This window comes from Loxodonta africana, chromosome 8 (assembly GCF_030014295.1).
Source record: "Loxodonta africana isolate mLoxAfr1 chromosome 8, mLoxAfr1.hap2, whole genome shotgun sequence".
Taxonomy (NCBI): Eukaryota; Metazoa; Chordata; class Mammalia; order Proboscidea; family Elephantidae; genus Loxodonta; species Loxodonta africana.
The window spans coordinates 121,721,938-121,742,334 of NC_087349.1; the positions used below are offsets into that span (position 1 = coordinate 121,721,938).

General features: G+C 39.3%; 1 protein-coding gene across 3 annotated transcripts in view; it reads right to left on the bottom strand.

Annotated features, from left to right (window-relative positions):
- The window catches only part of BMPR1A (bone morphogenetic protein receptor type 1A), a 215,331-nt gene that overhangs the window by 38,343 nt on the left and 156,591 nt on the right, over positions 1-20,397 (bottom strand). For all 3 annotated transcript variants that reach the window (XM_003418596.4, XM_010598256.3, XM_010598257.3), the window contains 4 exons: positions 18,618-18,780; positions 14,243-14,345; positions 2,010-2,106; positions 1,754-1,853 (listed from right to left, as the gene is read on the bottom strand). In XM_003418596.4, the coding sequence (XP_003418644.1) occupies positions 1,754-1,853; positions 2,010-2,106; positions 14,243-14,345; positions 18,618-18,780 (463 nt within the window). The remainder of the gene's footprint in view (positions 1-1,753; positions 1,854-2,009; positions 2,107-14,242; positions 14,346-18,617; positions 18,781-20,397) is intronic.

Consider the following 20,397-nt stretch of genomic DNA (forward strand, 5'->3'; position numbering starts at 1 on the left):
GGGTAGGAGAGAGATGCTGATGAAGAGTGAGCTAATTATATCAGGTGGACACTTGAGACTGTGTTGGCATCTCCTGTCTGGAGGGGGGATGGGAGGATAGGGAGAGTTGGAAGCTGGCAAAATTGTCACGAAAGGAGAGACTGGAAGGGCTGACTCATTAGGGGGAGAGCAAGTGGGAGTACGGAGTAAGGTGTATATAAACTTATATGTGACAGTCTGACTTGATTTGTAAGCGTTCACTTGAAGCTCAATAAAAGTTAATAATAATAATAAAAAAATGTTAACATTATGCTACATTTATTTTAGACATATAGTAAAACCTGCGAAAGCTGAAACCTGTGTGAGACAGAAACCTGTAAGGGAAGGAAAATGCAAATATTTGCTACTAATAAAGAGCAAAAGAAAAATGGTACGCCGGACCCTGTCAAAGGTGGAAAACTTGCGGCGAGACCCAGGCAAACGAGGTCATCCTGGGTGAGTTCAGCTCTTACAAGCTTCACTGTATTTTAAATAAACAAGTATCATTGAAATATTTGAAACTCCAACCATTTCCCTCATAATTCAATTTCTATCCTTTTCTCTACTATCCTGAAGGTGGTTATGTATTTATATTTCTGCTATATATGTATACATTCATAAACAACATAGTTTTGTACGTAAAAATTTACATAAATGGCATATATTGAATTAATATTTTGCAACATGTTTTATACATTTATCCATGTTGATACATGTAAAGAACGGCTCATTGTTATCAATATGCAATGTGTCAGGCAGTGTTCTATTTTACATCTTTGTCTCACTTCCTCTGTATACAATCCCTAAGAGGTAAGCACTATCATCCCTGGTAGCCACTAATTTACATTTATCTCTATCCATTTGCCTATTCTAGATATTTCGTATAGTGAAATCAGTACATACTTGACCACTGTGTCTTATTCTACTTAGCATAATGTTTTCAAGGTTCATCTATGTTGTGCCAGCCCAATAAACTTTTAAGTCACCTGGGGAAGTGAGACTGCAGAGAGATGAACCTCTTGTGCTTACCCTCCTGCAGTGCTGAACCTTTTCTACAATAGAATGCATTACTATTGTAATCTTCAAAGCCAATACAGTTAGAAACATTTAAAACAAGATAGTGGGTGAGGAGGAGAGCAAAATTAAGACAAGAGTTTTGAAATTTAACTGGAAAAACAAAAACAAAATATCAGGTTAGTGAGCTACACTGAAATTTTTTGAACAAGGGATATCTCCAAATGGCAATCAAAACTTGGCAAACGTCTTCTGAATCATGATTAAATGCAAACAATTTTGAAGTCTCAAATAACTACAGAACTATAATATAGCTGGTTTCTTAGGACAGATTTTTAAAATTCAGATAAAAGCTTAACATTCAATTAATAAGAAAAGTATAAGTACGCATGAACATACATGAGCATATAAATAAGTATAAAATGGTGTCTAATTGATTGGTATTGAGACCTTTTTTTCCCTTATAAACTACAGACTAGTTAAAGGAGAAATAACCAGAGACTACAAGTTAATACTTTCTCAAGCGCATACAGTGGTCAGTGGCTTCTGCCCAATGGCTTTAAGAACTCTTGATATCTAACATTCAAATAAGTATTTTCAATATTTTACATCTTTTCAGAATATTATAAGTATTCCCAGTGAATCCCTACTTTTCAATGGTTTGAAAATAAATATTAAAATTGAACCTGACCATTCTTCCCACTGAAATAAATTTTCTTACTTGTAACAAAAGCAGCTGAAGAAGATGATCATAGCAATTATGCAGACGGCCATTGAAATGAGCACAACCAGCCACCGAATGCTGCCATCAAAAAATGGACCTGACAAAGGAAGTAAACATATTATCTTTCTATCATAGCTCATTAAAAGGAAAAAGTAATTTTAGTGCTAAATTCTAGAAAGCGTGCTTATTGTTAAAGCCATAGAAATCCTTTCATTGAAAATCATGGCCCGACTTTTCTCTGCTAATAACCTACCTATAACGAGAGGCGGCAGTGTGGGTTGTAGATACTGGTTACATAAATTGGTCCGACAACATTCTATTGTCCGTCTGAGCTGGGCTTTTGGCGAATCCTACAGGAAAAGCGAAGGTAAAGTTAGAAGCACTTTAATATACTAAGTTGATAATAACATTTTAAAGTATTAAAAAAACATTTTCTAATTTACTGAGTGAAAAAGATCTACAAATTTATGTGCAAAAAGAATTATTAGAAATTTAGCAATATTTCTGCTGAGATACTGTTGTGAAGACTATAAAAACTTTCCTAAAGGAGAACATAGGTATGTATATGTGTTAAAAATACAGATAAACAAGCTTGTAAGTGTCTTCTACCCCAGACTTTGGCATAAAGATTTATTAAATATTTTTAGTAAGAATATTTATTCTTAGTTATATTCTAGTATGAAAGTAATTTCTCTAAAGTCATGAGATCTTTTCTTAAAACAGTATGGGTAATAAAGTAGATTTAATTAAAATTATAAACCAGTATGATAAAAAAGATCTCATAGTAATTTTGAGACTTAGATAAGACTTAGTATCAGACTAAGGTAGAAAGTATCCTAATCCAAAGAAAAGTCTGGTTAAGAAAGGTGGTGGAATAGGGCAGAAGATGGTATAGACTCTGCATGGCACAACTATATGGAAACCAGTGAACCTGAAGTGAAAGCAAGTTGCAGCACACATGAATGAGGGAAAAAAGGGCAAAATACAGAAACAATATTCCTGAGAGTTTATTGGAGACCACCAACTAGACACGAGATGCATCCCTAACAGATTAGAAAACTGGCACAGAGAAACATCCCGTAGTCATGGGAAGGGAATATGTTATCAAAAATTCTGTGTGAAGTTTTATTTGATTAATAATATAGTATTTGACAAGTTCTTAAGCTGAATGCTGACATTTCAACACTGCCTGGGAGAACAACCATTCTGAACTGAAATACTACTAAAAAGAATTACTTGTCATTGCCAAAATGGCAAGAATAAAAGTAGAAATTGTGCATGATATTCTTAAATATGAGACGGCCAGAAAAGTAAAGCCTTAGTACAATCAATGTTATCTGACAAGAGGTGAACATCTGTCCATGATTTTGAGATTCTCTGAGGGAACAAAGGACAAGAGCATTTAGAAACCTTCAAAAGAACAAGTTTTACTTTCTAAATGAAATTTTTACCTTTCTTTTTTTATAAAACAAATTTTCCTTTTAAACGATTCATTAAAAAAAAAAAAAGTGAAAGAGGTATGTTTGGAGTTACATTACCGATTCTGAAATAATCCCAGGTCTAGAGAAACCGTACATGAAGGATGGCAATGAAAAGTACAGCACTAAAGATAAATAAAAGAATACCAAGAATCTGAGAAGAGTGCCAGGAAGGTTAGAGTCCAAAATGAGCCTAGCCTTGCAGAAAACACAAAGAAAACCCAAGAAAAAGGGTTTCTCTGGCAGTGCTTAGAGAAAGACCACCAAGTAATAAATAGATCTATTGGTTACATAATTGTGGGTAATGGGCGACAAAGAGAACATACCATTCTACAACTCCTGCATTGTTTCTGCTTCTCTATCAAGGACGACTATAGGAACGAGGATGACAGAATGAACAGCAGTGAGAACTGGCATCCCAGATTATGAAGTGATCCTACAATGCTGTTGGTATTCTATATGAGTTCATATTTTCTGGACTATGTGAATTACATCCCAAGAAGATGAGGGCACTTGTAAGTAAGATGGCCGAAAGAAAGGTGTGATTTAAGGACTGTAGAAACAAGGAGTGTTGGAAAATAGACAGCTAAATGTCGTATTACTTTTCTTGAAAAGACACAGAAGACTAGACTTTGCCAGCAACAGACTGGAGGCAGCACTGTATGCTGGAAAAGCAAGGGCTTTAGAATCAAATAGCTTAAATCCTAGCTTTGCCACTTATTCTCCTGGTGACCCTGCGCAACTAACTTCTCCCTGGGCTTTAGCTTCCTCTGCTATAAGACAGAGGATAAAAGCATCTGCCTTATAGGATGACTGGGAGGAAATGCAGTAGAATATACCCCAAATGCAAATAATAAATATCCAATAAATTAGTTCTTTTTCCCCTGGTCAGCCTGACACTCACACCAGGCAAGATTATAGAATAAGCCAAAAAAGCTTGTAAACCACTAAAGACTCAATATGGCTTCATCAATTAACCTCCCCAAAACCAAAACCAAACCTGTTGCCATCAAGTTGATTCCGACTCATAGTGACCCCACAGGACAGAGTAGAACTGCCCCATAGGGTTTCCAAGGAGCACCTGGTGGATTCGAACTGCCAGCCTTTTTGTTAGCAGCCAAAGCACTTAACCACTACGCCACCAGGGTTTCCTCATCAACAATAAGCAGCACCACACTCACCTATCTTTCTTTCATAGGTTAACTACGTATCTGGGTGAGCAAAAAAGCAGGCTTGTCTAGGTTATGAATTGGATAATATACTCTCTCCCTTTCCTGCACTTCCCCCTGCTCAACCCCCAAGCAAATCAATTTGTATCTCCAGATTTATATGGGGAATAAAATGCTCGTTAAGGAAAAAATTCACATAGCATTCATGGAAAAGGAGATTCTGACTTAAAAACAACTATTTAGTGAGGTTGGATGGGAAGAGGGGTGCATTAGGAAGGAACTGAAGACAAATTACAAGAAAGAGCAGTGAGGATCCTACAGGAAGACAGAATACACAGGATTTGTCAAGAGAGACTGGGGGTTAGAGTGAAAACCAAAGTCTGGAGAAAGCATGATGATTATGACCTGAATCTGCTCTGCAACAACCTAGCAGTATGTGAAAATACTGGGAAGAAAAGGCTTAGAGTAAAATTAAAAACACTGTTCTCCTCAGGTTAGGCACTAAATTAATGGATGGTGATATTTACCAAGATATGCAGAAAAACATGCTTGTGTAACTCCTAAAGTAATTCTGGAAAGCAATGTATTCCCCTCATACATAGGTAAGCTGGCATCTAGAATTTTTCATCATAAAATGTTCTGCATCCCGCTTTGGTGAGGTGAGTGGCGTCTGGGGTCTTAAAACCTTGTAAGCGGCCATCTAAGATGCATCAATTGATCCCAACCCACTTGGAGCAAAGGAGAATGAAGAACACCAAAGAAACAAGGAAAATATTAGCCCAAGAGACAAAAGGATCACATAAAGCAGAAACTCCATCAGTCTGAGACCAGAAGAGCTAGATGGTGCCTGGCTATCACCAGTGACTGCCCTGACAGGGAACACAAGAGAGTCCCTGACGAAACAGGAGAAAAGTGTGAAGCTGAACTCAAATTCATGTTTTTTTTTTTTTTTTAAAATCAGACTTAATGGTCTGACTGAGACTGGAGGTACCCCTGAAACCATGGCCCCCAGATGCTTTGTTAACCCAGAACTAAAACCATTCCTGAAGCCTACTCGTCAGACAAGGATTAGACTAGACCATAAAACAGAAAATAATACTCGTGAAGAGTGTGCTTCTTAGTTTAAGCAGATACGCAAGACCAAATGGGCAGCTCCTGTCAGAAGGCAGGATGAGAAGGCAGGAAGGGACAGGAGCTGGTTAGACGGACACAGGAAAACCGGGTGGAAAGGAGAAGTGTGCTGTCATATTATAGGGACTGCAACTAATGTCACATAACAATATGTGTATAAATTTTTGTATGAGGAATTAACTTGAGCAATAAACTTTCACCTAAAGCACAATTAAAAGAAGTTTTTTTCATCATAAACTTAAATAGCTGCAAAGCATATATTAATAATTTCTGGCTTATTGTACATAATGACAATTTAGAGCTGTTACATCATTCTTAAATCTATTCAGCAGAATCTAAACAGTACAGCAATTGATACCTATCATCACTTATTAAAAAATAAATGCTTAACAACTGGAAATTTTTTTTATACCATTTCTCCATAATTCTTTGAAGTCCTTCTAAAACATATGCCAAAAATTCCATAATGATGCTATCACCAAAAATTTTCCATGATATGGCAATTTGGTTGAAAACAAAACTTGAAACCACTGGATAATGCAAACTTTTTGATACCCACTCTCCCCAAATTGATAGTTATATTTCAAATTACAACATTGTTTGGAAACATTTCAGGTCTTTGTTTTCAAGGGTGACTGTTGAAAAGGAAGATGGAAAAGAGAACTTGGTTGAGAAGCTCTGGTCACAGGCAAATGAGTACCAAGCCACAGGACCCATGGAGTTTAGGATGTGTAAAGGGATCCCCTTGAAACTGCACGTGCTTCAGTTATCACTGCAGAGTCTGTGTGTATCCAGAGATTCGTATAATCCAGTTTAAAGACCGTTTAAGTAAATAATCAATACAGTAAAAGCTAACGTTTATTAAGGGACCTTGGTGGCACAATATTTAAAACGCTAGCTGCTAACCAAAGGGTTGGCTATTTGAACTCAACACTGGCTCTGTGGGAGAAAAACCTGGCGACGTGCTCCCATAAAGAACACTCCCAGGAGACCCTACGGGGCAGTTCTACTCTGTCATATAGGGTCGCTGTGTGTGGGACAACCACTCATCTGTCATTTTGTCGTACCGTGGCAACTTGCACGGTGCTGAGATGCTGGAAGCTATACACTGGTATTTCAAATACCAGCAGGGTCATCATAGGTTTCAGCAGAGCTTCCAGATCAGTAAGAAAAACTTGGTGGTTTCCTTCTAAAAAAACTGGCCAGTACCCCTTAGGTTGGAAGGCACTCAAAATACGACTGAGGAAGAGCTGCCCCTTCAAAGTAGAGTCGACCTGGATGTGGATGGAGGCAAGCTTTTGGATCTTCATTTGCTGAGGCTGTACGATTCAAAATGAGAAGCAACAGCTGCAGACATCCATTTATAATTGGAATGTGGAAGGTACAAAGTATGAATCTAGGAAAACTGGAAGTCACCAAGAACGAAATGGAATGCATCAAGATCGAAATTCTAGGCATTAGTGAGCTGAAATGGACTTGTATTGGTGATTCTGAATCAGACAATCACACGGTCTACTATGCTGGGAATGACAAACTGAGGGGAAATGGTGTCAAATTCATCATCAAAAAGAACATTTCAAGATCTATCCTGAAGTAAAACGCTGTTAGCGATAGGATAATATCCATATGGCCACAAGGAAGGCCAGTTAATATGACTATTATTCAAATTTATACGCCAATCACTAATTGCAAAAATGAAGACATAAGATTTCTACCACCTTCTGTAGTCTGAAATTGATCAAACATGCAATCAAAATGCATAGATAATTATTGGTGATTGGAGTGTGAAACTTGGAAACAGAGAAGAAGGAACAGTAGTTGGGAAATATGGCCTCAGTGATAGGAACAATGCCGGAGACCGCGTGACAGAATTTTGTAAGACTAATGATTTCTTCATTGCAAATACCTTTTTTCAACAACATAAATGACAACTCCAGAAGTGGACCTTGTCAGTTGGAATACACAGGAATCAAACTGACTACATCTGTGGAAAGAGATGATGGAGAAGCTCAATCTCATTTGTCAGAACAAGGCCAGGGGCCGACCAAAACAGACCATCAACCGCTCATATGCACGTTACAGATGAAGCCGAAGAAAATTAAAACAAGTCCGTGACAGCCAAAGTATGACCTTGAGCATATTCCACCTGAATTTAGAGATGATCTCAAAAACAGATTTGATGCACTGACCACTAATGCCTGAAGACCAGATGAGTTGTGGAATGACATCAAGGACATCGTACATGAAAAAACCAAGAGGTGACTAAAGACACAGGAAAGAAAGAAAATACCAAAATGGATGTCGGAAGAGACTTTTAAGCTTGCTCTTGAAAGTGGAGTAGTTAAAGCAAATGGCAGAAATGATGAAGTAAAGAGCTGAGCAGAAGATTTCGAAGGGAAGTTTGAAAAGACAAAGTATTATAATGAAATGCAAAAAGACCTGGAGTGAAAAAATCAAGAGGAAGAACAGGCTCCGTATTTCTTAAGCTGAAAGAACTGAATAAAAAATTCAAGCTTTGAGTTTTAATACTGAAAGATTCTATGGGGAAAATATTGAATAATGCAGGAAGCATGAAAAGAAGATGGAGGGAGTATACAGTCACTGTACCAAGACAAATTGGTCAACATTCATTTTAGGAGGCAGCATTTGATAAAGAACCAACGGTACTGAAGGAAGAAGCCCAAGTTGCACTAAAAGCACTGGTAAAAAACAAGGTTCCAGAACGGGAAGAATACCAATAGAGATGTTTCAACAAACGGGTGCAACACTCAAAGTGCTCACTTGTCAGTGCAAGAAATTTGGAAGACAGGTACCTGGCCAACTGACTGGAAGAAATCCATATTTGCACCATTCTAAAGAAAGGCAATCCAACAGAACGCGGAAATTACCGAACAATATCATTATTACACGCAAGTAAAATTTTGCTGAGATAATTCAAAAATGGTTGTAGAAGTACACTGACAGGCAACTGCCAGATTCAGAAGAGGATGTGGAATGAGGGATATCACTGCTGATACCAGATGGATCATGAGTGAAAGCAGAGAAGGCCAGAAAGATGTTTACCTGTGTTCTATTGCCTATGTGTAGATCATAACAAATTATGGATCACACTGCGAAGAATGGGAATTCGAGAACATTTAATTGTGCTTATGAGGAACCTGTACGTAGACAAGGAGAGGCAGTTGTTTGAACAGAACAAGAGGATACTACTACGTGGTTCAAAATCAGGAAAGATGTGTGTCCAGGTTATATCCTTTCACCATATTTATTTGATCTGTATACTGAGCAAATAACCCAAGAAGCTGGACTATCATGAAGAATGTGGCATCGGGATGGGAGGAAGACTCATTAACAATCTGACATATGCAGATGATATAATCTTGCTTGCTGAAAATGAAAAGGACTTGAAGCACTTACAGATGAAGATCAAAGACTATGGATTTCAATATGGATTATACCTCAACATAGAGAAAACAAAAATCCTTACGACTGGACCAATAAGGAATATCATGATAAACGGAGAAAGGATTCAAGTTGTCAAGAATTTTATTTTACTTGGATCCATAATCAATGCCCATGGAAGCAACAATCAAGAAATTACTGCATCCGGCAAAGCTGCTGCAAAAAATATCTCTTTAAAGTATTAAAAAGCAAAGATGTCACCCTGAAGACTAAGGTGCGACTGACCCAAGCCATGGTATTTTCAATTGCCTCATATGCATGGACAATAAATAAGGAAGACGGAAGAATTGATGCCTTTGAATTATCATGTTGGTGGAGAATACTAAGTATCCATGGGCTGTCACAGAACAAACAAATCTGTCTTGGAAGAAGTATAGCCATACTGCTTTAGAAACAAGGATGGTGAGAGTTAGTCTCCAGTACTTTGGACATGTTACCAGGAGGAACCAGTCCCTGGGTGTCTTAGGCTGGGTTTTCTAGAGAAGCAAAACCAGTGAAGTGTATAAATACATATACGGAGACATTTATATCAAGGAAACAGCTCACTGGATTGTAGAGGCTAGAATGTCCTAAGTCCATGGATCAGGACAGAGGCTTCTCTTGATTCACACAGCCGCAGGGACTAGCAAACCTAAGACTGGCAGGTCAGAAAGCAATGCTCTTGCTCATAGGCTATGAAGATAGATGAATCCCAAGGCTGGCAGGGAAGACCGCATGGCTTCTCCTGATTCACATAGCTGCAGGAGCTGGAGAACCCAAGATCGGCAGGTTGGATGGCAGGGCTCCCGCTCAGAGGCTGTGAAGATTGACGAATCCCTAGACCGACTGATAAGTTCAAGTCCCAAGAACCGGAGGTCAGACGAACAGGAGGCAGCCGCAGGATCCAGAGTGAGCAAAAACCCAACATGTCTCCTTATATTCAGATACAGGCCACACCACCAAGAAAACTCCCCCTCAACTAATTGGACACTCACAGCAGATTCCATCATGGGAGTGATCACATATAAACACCGAGAATCATGGCCCAGACAAGCTGACACACAATCTTAACCATCACACTGGGGAACGGTATCATGCTCAGTAAAGTAGAGGGTCAATGAAAAAGTGGATGACCTTCAATTAAATGGAATGACACAGTAGCTGCAACAATGAGCTCAAACATAACGACAATTGTGAGGATGGCGCAGGACTAGGCAGTGTTTCATTCTGTTGTCTGTGAGTCGGAAATGACTCGATGGTACACAACATTTATTAAGCCTGGACTGTGTCAGTACTGTTCAGCTCTTTACGTATGCTATCTCATTTAATCCTTAGAAGAACTCCTTCATGGCTGAGAAAACAACTTAGGTGAGTAAAGCTTCTTGCCAATGTTTCAGGGATGGTAAAAGGTGGCAAAGGGACGGGAACACAGACTCTTTAGCAACTAACCTATAACGCTGAATTTAGTTTGGGAAACCTTTAGTTTAGGGGGCCTGCAGAGCACTGGTTATTACTGCTGAGCTCAGAGCTCCTACCATATCACTTTCTTCTACATGCTTATAAGTGATTTAAAAATATATCATAAATGTGCTTGATAAATATGCAAATAGCATTATCTAGAAGCAACTAGTGTCCCAAAATATCCTGCCAAATTGAAATATTAATTCCTTTTTTTAAAAAATTTTTTTATTCATTATTTAAAAAAAAAAAAAATTTATTGTGCTTTAGGTGAACGTTTACAGTGCAATTAGTTTTTCATTCAAATATTTAAACACTAATTATTTTGTGACATTGGTTGCTATCCCTGCAATTTGTCAGCACTTTCTTCCTTTCACTCCCTATCCACCTGGGTTCTCTACCTCAAGTCGTCCAATTTTCCTATCCCTTCCTCCTTTTTTGTGTTTGGTTTTGGGCAGGTGTTGCCCACTTGGTCTTGTATACTTGACTAAACTAAGAAGCACATTCTTCACATGTTTGTTTTATAGGCCTGTCTAATCTTTGACTGAAAGGCAGACTTCAGGAGTGGTTTCAGTTCTGAGTTAGCAGGGTGTCCGGGGGCCATAGTCTCAGGGGTTCCTCCAGTCTGTGTCAGACCAGTAAGCCTGGTCTTTTCTTATGAATTTGAATTCTGTTCTACATTTTTCTTCTGCTCTCTCTGGGACCCTCTATAGTGATCCCTCTCAGAGCAGTCGTGGTGGTAGCTGGGTACCATCTAGTTCTTCTGGGCTCAGACCGATGAAGGCTGTGGTTCATGCGGTCCATCAGTCCTTTGGACGAATATTTTCCTTGCTCTTTGGTTTTCATTCTCCTTTGCTCTGGACAGGAGGGGAGTAATAAATGTATCTTAGATGGCTGCTTGCAAACTTTAAGACCCCAGAGGCTACTCACCAAAGTAGGATATAGAACATTTTCTTTATGAACTATGCTGTCAATTGACCTAGATGTTCCGAGACAATGGTCCCCAAAGACTAATTCTTGTATGACAAAATTTAACAAAGATAAGTAAGTGACAATTATATAACAGAACTTTTTCCACTCTGTCCTGGTCATCTAGTGCTGCTATAACAGAAATACCACAAGTGGATGGCTTTAACAAACAGAAGTTTATTTTCTCACAGTAAAGTAGGCTCAAAGTCCAAATTCAGGGTGTCACCTCCAAGGGAAGGCTTTCTCTCTCTCTTGGCCTTCTCATCAATCTTTCCCCAGACTAGGAGGTTCTGTCCACAGGGACCCCCAGGTCCAAAGGATGCGCTCTGCTCCAGGCACAGCTTGCTTGGTGATATGAGGTCCCCCTGTCTCTCTGCTTGCTTCTTTTGTATCTCAAGAGATTGCCTCAAGACACAATCCAGTCTTGTAGATTGAGTCCTGTCTCACTAACACAACTGTCGTCCATCCTCCCTCATTAACATCATAGAGGTAGGATCTACAACATACAGGAAAATCACACAATACCGGGAATCATGGCCCAGCCAAACTGATACATTTTTTGGGGGACATAATTCAATCCATGACACAGTCCTATTTACAGGTATATGCTGCATAACATGCATTTAGACAACACCCAACTGCATATATCTCCATGGTCCTATAAGGTTATAACAGAGTTCAGACATTCTGATTGGAGAATGGGACGTAGTGGACATACTTTGTTAAGTTCTCTCACTAGCTCTCCAGATCTTGTGACAGCCCTGGCCCTGGTGCAGCAGCGGGAGAGGTTCCCGGTGCCCAAGCTCAGCTGCCTGTCCCACTGCGCTTGCCTCAGGCAGGGAATGCACAGACACCACCAGAACCACCAAGTGGGATGCCCTGTGAAGCAGCTGTCCTGTTTGGCCAGGGAGCCCTATGCATCATGCCTAGACCTGAGACCACAGCTCCTCCCGTGATGGCAGCTGCTGAGTAGTCTGGGCTGCGGCAGTATCCAGTATCAGGAGGAGGAGCAGGAAAGGCGGCTGGGGGAGGAGGCAGAGGAAGGCTGGGTGGGGCTAGAAGATTTTAAAGCCCACTGACGGAATGGGAAGGCAGACAGGGAGGAAGGAAGGGAACTGATGGTGTGCCTGGAGGTGGCTGGCTGGACAGTAAGCATGTGCTGCTGTGGGGGCCAGGTGTGGCTCTTGGAGACCAGGCAGCAACCATGCAGGACTGGCAGTGGTGGAGCCACAGTTTTCCCACAGTCCCTTGGTGCAATGGTGGCGGTACAGGTCTTGGGCCTGCCTGATGACTGTCCAGCACGCCTCTCTCCTGGATATGTTTGTTCTCACAACATCCAAATCACATAATGTCCTATTTCACAGATGTTTTACGGAAGTTAAGTGACACATACCTGTATTTATTTGTGCCCAGAAACCAGTGGCATTGATAAAGTGTGGAAATGTGGCTCGGCAGTAGCATGAATTAAAGACAAGGGGATGTTAGCTGACAGAAAACTTAGCATGTCTCAGGAATATGAGGTGAGTACCAAACATTTAACACGAGAAGACAAAGACAGAGGGAAAAGGACTACTAAGTCTCTTTTTTTTTCCTGGCCAGGCCACACTCAATTCTGCATACTCCACTGAAAACCTACCAGAGGTGTAAAGAACTCTGACAATAATCACCTGAGGAACAGCTCAGGTCACTGAACTAGTATTTTCATCGGGCAAAGATTAGAGGGTGTGGGGAGACAAACAGAACAAAAGCCAAAAACTGTCTGTACGTAGTTAAAATGCTGTTATGTTAAGAGGAATTAGATTGGTCTCCTATGGTCCAAAGACGTAGATAGGAAGATAGATTTGCAGCCATTAGGAGGAAAAATTTTCTAATGGTCAGGGCAGGTCATTACAGATGAAATAGGTGGTCTTGGGAGGTAATGGAAGGAGCCCTGGTGGCACAGTGGTGAAGTGCTTGGCTGTTAACTGAAAGGCTGGCAGTTTGAACCCACCAGCTGCTCCACAGGAGAAAGATGTGGCAGACCGTAAATATTACAGCCTTGGAAACCCTATGAGGCAGCTCTACTCTGTCCTACAAGGTTGCAATGAGCCAGAATCAACTCAGTGGCAACAGATTGCAGGGAGGCAATGAGCTCCTGCCACTAGGGTGCATGTAGCACATGGAGAATAGGTGGGATACTCTGTCTGCGTGTGTGTCGGAGGGGCTATGTAGGTAGTGGACACTTCGAGCACTAACTGAGAGGCTGAGACATATAACCTTTAAGGTATCTCTCAATCCTGAGAAATTCTGAATAATTTTCTAACATAGCTGAAGCTTCAGATGGCTATCAGTTCTATCTGCAGTTGTTCTTCAAAACCAGTAGAAGGATTCCTTGGGGCAAAATTACATGCATAATTTCTATACAGATTTTTGAAGGTTAGGTTTGTAGCCCAGAGCCATCTCGATGTTCATGAACTCCTATCACAGATCCTGATTCCTTTCCTGCTACTCTTAAAATAACTCTACTAACACTTTCTTAGAACTACTTAACGTTTCTAAGTTGTCTCAGAGTGACAATCACCTTTGCCTTTTCAATAAATTTTATAATCTAGAAATAAGTGTGATGGTATCATTTTTGCAGCCATAACAACACAGAAAGAGAGAGAATTAACTTAAAACGTTCTTTGAAGTAAAATAACCTGGAACTTCAACTGCCACAATCATATTACTTGAAGAACTAAACTCACTCTAATATACCTGCTCACATGAACAGACAGCAAAGTGCAGATCTGCACGTTTTCCCAGAGAAAATCTGTGTTTTTATGTTGTCCTCTCTTTGTGGGCCCCAAATTAGATCTTACCTTGCACTGAAAATCAGATCCTTCATATTTCATACACCCAGAAGCTAACGTGGTTTCTCCCTGGTCATCTTCTTCTATGATGGCAAAGCAATGTCCATTAGTTCTAGGAAAAAAAAAAAAAGGATCATTTTACACCAGAAAGTACTAATTAAGTCTGAGTTTGAATACGACCAGTGCTGATGACCATTAGTACCATGTGTTTTGAATAAGAATTGTATTCACCTGTAAATTTACTGACAAAACCAAGTAGGTTTTAAGGCAAATGAAAGATATCTGCTGTGTCTGAACTAAGGCCTAAGGGGCCAATGAGAGTCAGATGTCAGATGGAAATGGATTTCTAATAAACAAAACCTCCAAATATGATTAAGTAACTTTGCTAATCAGTCATCTGATCACAGAAAGCTGATGGATAAAATTTTATAAATTATATGGACTTAATGTTTCAAAAATATACTTAAAAATAACCATCTCTCCTCCCTAGGATTTCAACAATTCATACACTACACCAAAAACAAAACCAAACTAGTTGCCATGGAGTTGATTCCAACTCATAGTGACCCTATAGGACAGAACAGTAGAACTGCCTCAAAGGGTTTCCAAGGAGCAGCTGGTGGATTCAAACTGCTGACCTTTTGGTTAGTAACCAAGGTCTTAACCACTGTGCCACCAGGGCTCCATTCATATACATGATATAAATTAAAATGAACTTTTCTGTGAAACATACGGACTCAAAGAAAAGTATATTTTGGGAGAACGGACTGACATTCCTAAGAGGCATATTTTACTGAAGGTAATTAAAAAAAAGAAAACTTCTGAATCGATTAATTTTCAAGAAATTTATATAAATATATTTATACATTGAGATCTTAATGATTAATAAATCCAAACATCTACGGTCAACTGATTTTTGACAAGGGAGCTGTCAATTATGTCCCCCAAAAATGTGTGCATCAACAAGGCTAGGCCATGATTCCTAGTATCGTGTGGTTGTCTTCCATTTTGTGACTGTAATTTTATGTTAAAGAGGATTAGGGTGGGATTGTAACATGCTTACTAAGGTTACATTCCTGAGCCAATGTAAAGGGAAATTCCCTGAGGTGTGGCTTGTACCACCTTTTATCTTACAAGAGATAAAAGGAAAGGGAAGCAAGTGGAGAGTGGGGTCCTCATGCCACCAAGAAAGCCGCACCAGGAGCAGAGTGTGTCCTTTGGACCTGTAGTCCCTGCGCCTGAGGAGCGCCCTGACCAGGGGGAGATTGATAAAAGTAATCTTCTTCCAGAGCCAACAGAGACAGAAAACCATCCCCTGGAGCTGACACCTTGAATTGGGATTTATAACCTACTAGACTGTGAGAGAGTAAATTTCCCTTTGTTAAAGCCATCCTCTTGTGGTATTTCTGTTACAGCAGCACCAGATGACTAATACAGGAGCCAAACCCATTTAATGGGGAAGAAGCAACTTTTTCAACACATGGGGCTGGCAAAACTGGATGTCCACACGAGAAAAAGGAAACAAGACCCACACCTCATGCCATACACAAAAACTAATTCAAAACGGGTCAGGGATCTAAATGTTAAATTTAAAATCATAAAGTTCTTGGAAGAAAATACAGGAGCACAGCTTTGGGACCTAATTTTTTTCAATGACAGATTATCAAATGCAACAAGAATCCATGAGCAAAGAAAACAAAATAGATAACTGGGATCTTGTAAAAACTAAATGCTTCTGTTCATCCAAAGACTTCATCAAAAGAATAAAGAGACATGACCTACAGTCTGGAAAACAATCTTTGGGAACAATATAACCAATAAGGGTCAAATAGCCAAAATATATAGAACACTTCTACAACTTAACAACAAAAAGTAACCCAATGAAAAAATGGGCAAAGGGCATGAACAGACACGTCATCAAAGATGACATTCAAATGGCCAACGAACACATGAAAAGATGCTCAACATCATTACACATCAGGGATGCAAATCAAAACCACAACGAGATACCACTTCACTCCCACTAGGATGGCCAAGATTTAAGAAAAAATGGAAAATAACGAGTGTTGGAGGGACTATGGAGAAATTGAAACCCTTGCCTATTGCTGGTGGGAATGCGAAAGTGTACAGCTGTTGAGGAAAACAATCTGGTGGTTCCTCAAAAAACTAGAGGTAGAGCTGCCATATGACCCAGCAAGTCCACTCCTAGATAATTACCCTAGGGATCTAATAGCAGTAACATGAACAGACACATGCACACCTATGTTTATTACAGCACTATTCACAATAGCAAAAAGATGGAAACAACTTAAATGCCCACCAAAATGAATGCATAAATAAAATGCAGTACATACATACACTGGACTACTACTCAGAGATAAAGAAAAATGAGTCCACCAAACATGTTACAACATGGATGGACCTTGAGGAGATTACGTTGAATGAAATCAATCAAAAAAAAAAAAAAAAAATTGTATGTCCTCACTTTTATGAAATGACATGAATATGTAAATATACAGAAACTAATGTTGATTAGTGGTTGCAGGGAGGGTGGGGAGGAAGAGTGAGAAGTATTCCTTAGGTAGTAATCACTCTTTGTAGAAATGGGAATGGTGGCACCAAATGAGTGGTTTGCATTATCATGACCAATACAACTAATGTCAATAAGCAAGCTGTATATGGTTTTTGCAACAATAACAACAACCAAAAACGGAGGAGGGTGGGGCTACAGGTGCCGATACTAATCATGGGATTGGTTCTCTTGCGTTGGGGGCTTGGGGCCATGGTCTCGTGGGACAATCCAGTCAATTGGCATAATACAGTTCCCGAGTTTATGTTCTACCTACCAATATTGTTAGTAGTATCTGGGGTCTCAGGAGCTTAAGACCGGCCATCTAAAATACAACTACTGGTCTTTATTTATTTGGAACAAAAGAGAAGGAAGGAAACCCAAGAATCAGAAAAGCACAGAGAAGAGAAGTACAGGGTGCTGGTGCTGTGAGAGGGACAGCTGGTGTCAGAATTGGTAAAAAGGTTGGAGGAAGGAGGTATGTCTGACCTCCTTTCTCCCCACAGAGATCAGCCTTGGGCTGATCTTGATCCACATTCTCCCCCCGAAGTTAGACAGATTTGGATGCTACTACTACTACCAACACTACCATCTTACAAGGACTACATGAATCACGGCCTCATCTATCCCGAGACCAGAAGAACTAAATGGTGCCCAGTTACCACTACTGGCTGTTTTGACCAGGGACACAATAGATGGTCCTGGATAGAATGGGAGAAAACTGTAGAATAAAACTCAAATTCTTTCCAAAAAAAGGCCAGATCTACCGGACCGGTAGATACTAGAGGAACCCCTAAGACTACTGTCCTAAGATATTCTTTAAATATTGAACTGAAACCACCCCAAAGGTCACCTTTCAGCTAGGATGTAGAAATCTGGGGAATATTTGACCTCCACATTATAGGAATTGGCTTTGTGTTGATTCTTCGAAATATTCATATAGTGATACAATGGGAAACACGAACCTACGGAAAAAACTCCTAGGAAGGCATAAATTGATCACTGCCCCATAGTTTTTCATGATCGAGTCAACCACCAACCAAGGACAAACAACAAACCTAAGATGCTAGTGGCAACCAAATAATTCCAAGATTTTACATGTGTAATTTTATGCTTTATATCTGGTCACCTCCAAAGAGCATAAAATTATTAGGAAAGTACAAAACATGGCATTAATTATTATCTTTTTAACAGTGAGACAACTGACTGATAAGACTAGGCAGTTCACAAAAACTTTTTGGCTAGTTAAGTCAATTCTTTAATGCTCCAAAGACTATGTAATAGAATTACATGATCACATGTAAAAGCACTGAAGAGTTAACATAAAATTAAGTAGGAAAATAAAAATAGTTATATAAATCATATGTGAACTGGGGTTGGGAAAGTTCCCCTGTTATAAGAAAAAAGCATAAAATTACAAAATTAAATATCACAGTATCATTCTTATGTACCTGTAAAATATTTCAATTTGTAGGAGTTTGTGAGCAAATTCTTATCTGGTAATTTTTAAGTTTTCTACAATGAGCATCAATAATTTTACGATAAAAGTTCATTAAACTCAAAATGTTAGACAAATACTAGATTCTTTCATCTCCTCTAAAAAGCTATACGATACAGTTACTCTAAGAAAGTAATTCTAAATCACTTAATGGCAACAAATGTTCCTATATACAAAATAAGCAGCTTTTTGCTCTTTGGAAAGATACCACATACAGTTAAAGAAAAAAAAATTAGACAGTACAAACAATTCTTAAAATAGCATTAAACACAACTTTATTCTCTTAACTCTTAAGAATGACTGCATAAAATACTTACATGCACGTGTTATTAATAGCATCATCTGGGCAATGTCCTGAGCAGTAGCACTTTAGAAAAGGCAAGGTATCCTCTGGTGCTAAGGTTACTCCATTTTCTGACTTTTTCTGGTTGGAGTCTGATTTCATTTCTGTACCATGGGGCACACTGTCTAGATTCTGCCCTGTATTCAAATATAAAACTTGTAAATAAAACATTTCTAAAAAGTTAATTCCTTGATTTCATTTAGTGAGAGAAAGTCTCTAAAAGCTTTCATAACACAATTGCACCTAATTTTTTTATTATAAAAAAATAAATTTCATTCATACATTTATTAATAATCTATTTTGCACAGAATTACTGTACCAGATACTGCAGGGCAGATGGAGCTGACTGTGTCACAATCGCTGCTCTAGTGAAAGAGAAGACAGACAGACAAGAACGGCGTAAGGCGGAATATGGTCACGGCTTATGGGAAGGGTGTGAAGTGGAGACAGGTTTCAGGGGGCACAGAGATGGTTTCCAACTATTAAAATATAGACAAATTATAATTCTTAAACTCTGGTTCAAACCTGGTAACAAACTCTTTAAAAAAAGCCCTTATTTGTGCCTCTATGTGGAAATGGAGTTACGAAGCCTATTGATTTGGACTTGAACTGCTTGAGTAAGGGAATTCTGAGAGCAGGAGGACCAGCCATGTTATGCAGTGCCTTTTATCTCAATGTCATTTGTTCAAATCTAGACCATGATGCCAGAAGCTGAAGGTTACTGTAGGGCAGTAGTTAGCTTCTGGAAAAGGAACTGCGTTCTTGCATTAGTCCAGCAGCCTCAAGTAACAGATACTGTCACATTTGGTACTGAATCTTCAGGCTGGAAGTAGAACAGAACTAAAACAGCTGTTTTAGTAACTCCCTCCTCCAACTCAATCAACTGAAATGGGCTTGATCTCAAAGAAATGGGAAAGAAAAGCAAAACAGGTATGAAATATTAAGAGAGCTGTAAGCATATTAAATATGTTAAATAAGTGGTTCAAAGCATAATGCGGACCTGTCTTAAAATTCAGCCATACTAGTTGAACTACTGAAAAGAGAAAATATTAACACATATACAAACACTGACGACTAGGAAAAGAATGCGATGTTATTAAGCGTCTGGTGATTCCAATGATCTTCACCTTCGTAACCTGAATAGTTAGTAAAGGGGTTCAATACTGAATTTATTTACTAACAGAAACAAATACTAGGTGGGATAATATTCATCTCCCTCACCATACCCCTTTTAGGAATAAAAACTGTAACATAATGGCAAAGCTTTATTAATCCTCTAAACTGCTACAATACTTAAAAGGCTTCATTTATTTTAAAAATCAGTGATTAGAAAAAGCCAACTATGTAAAAGACAGAGGGGGGAAATTTAGGAAGAAAAGAAATCCTCTGGACCAGAAATGAGGAGACCTGGTGTCGTGGATTGAACTGTGTCCCCCAAAATATGTCAACAACATGGCTAGGCCATGACTCCCAGTGTTGTGTGGTTGTCCACCATCTTGTGATCTGATTTGTAAATCGTATCTTTATGATGTTAATGAGGCAGCATTAGAAGCAGTTATGTTAATGAGGCAGGATTCAATCTACAAGGTTAGATTGTACCTTGAGTCAATCTCTTTTGAGAAATAAAAGGGAGACTCAAGCAGAGAGACAGAGGGGGCTCATGCCAACAAGACTGAAAAACCAGGAGGTGAGCACATTCGTTGGACCTGAAGTCTCTGTGCTAAGAAGCTCCTACTCCAGGGGAAGATCGGTGA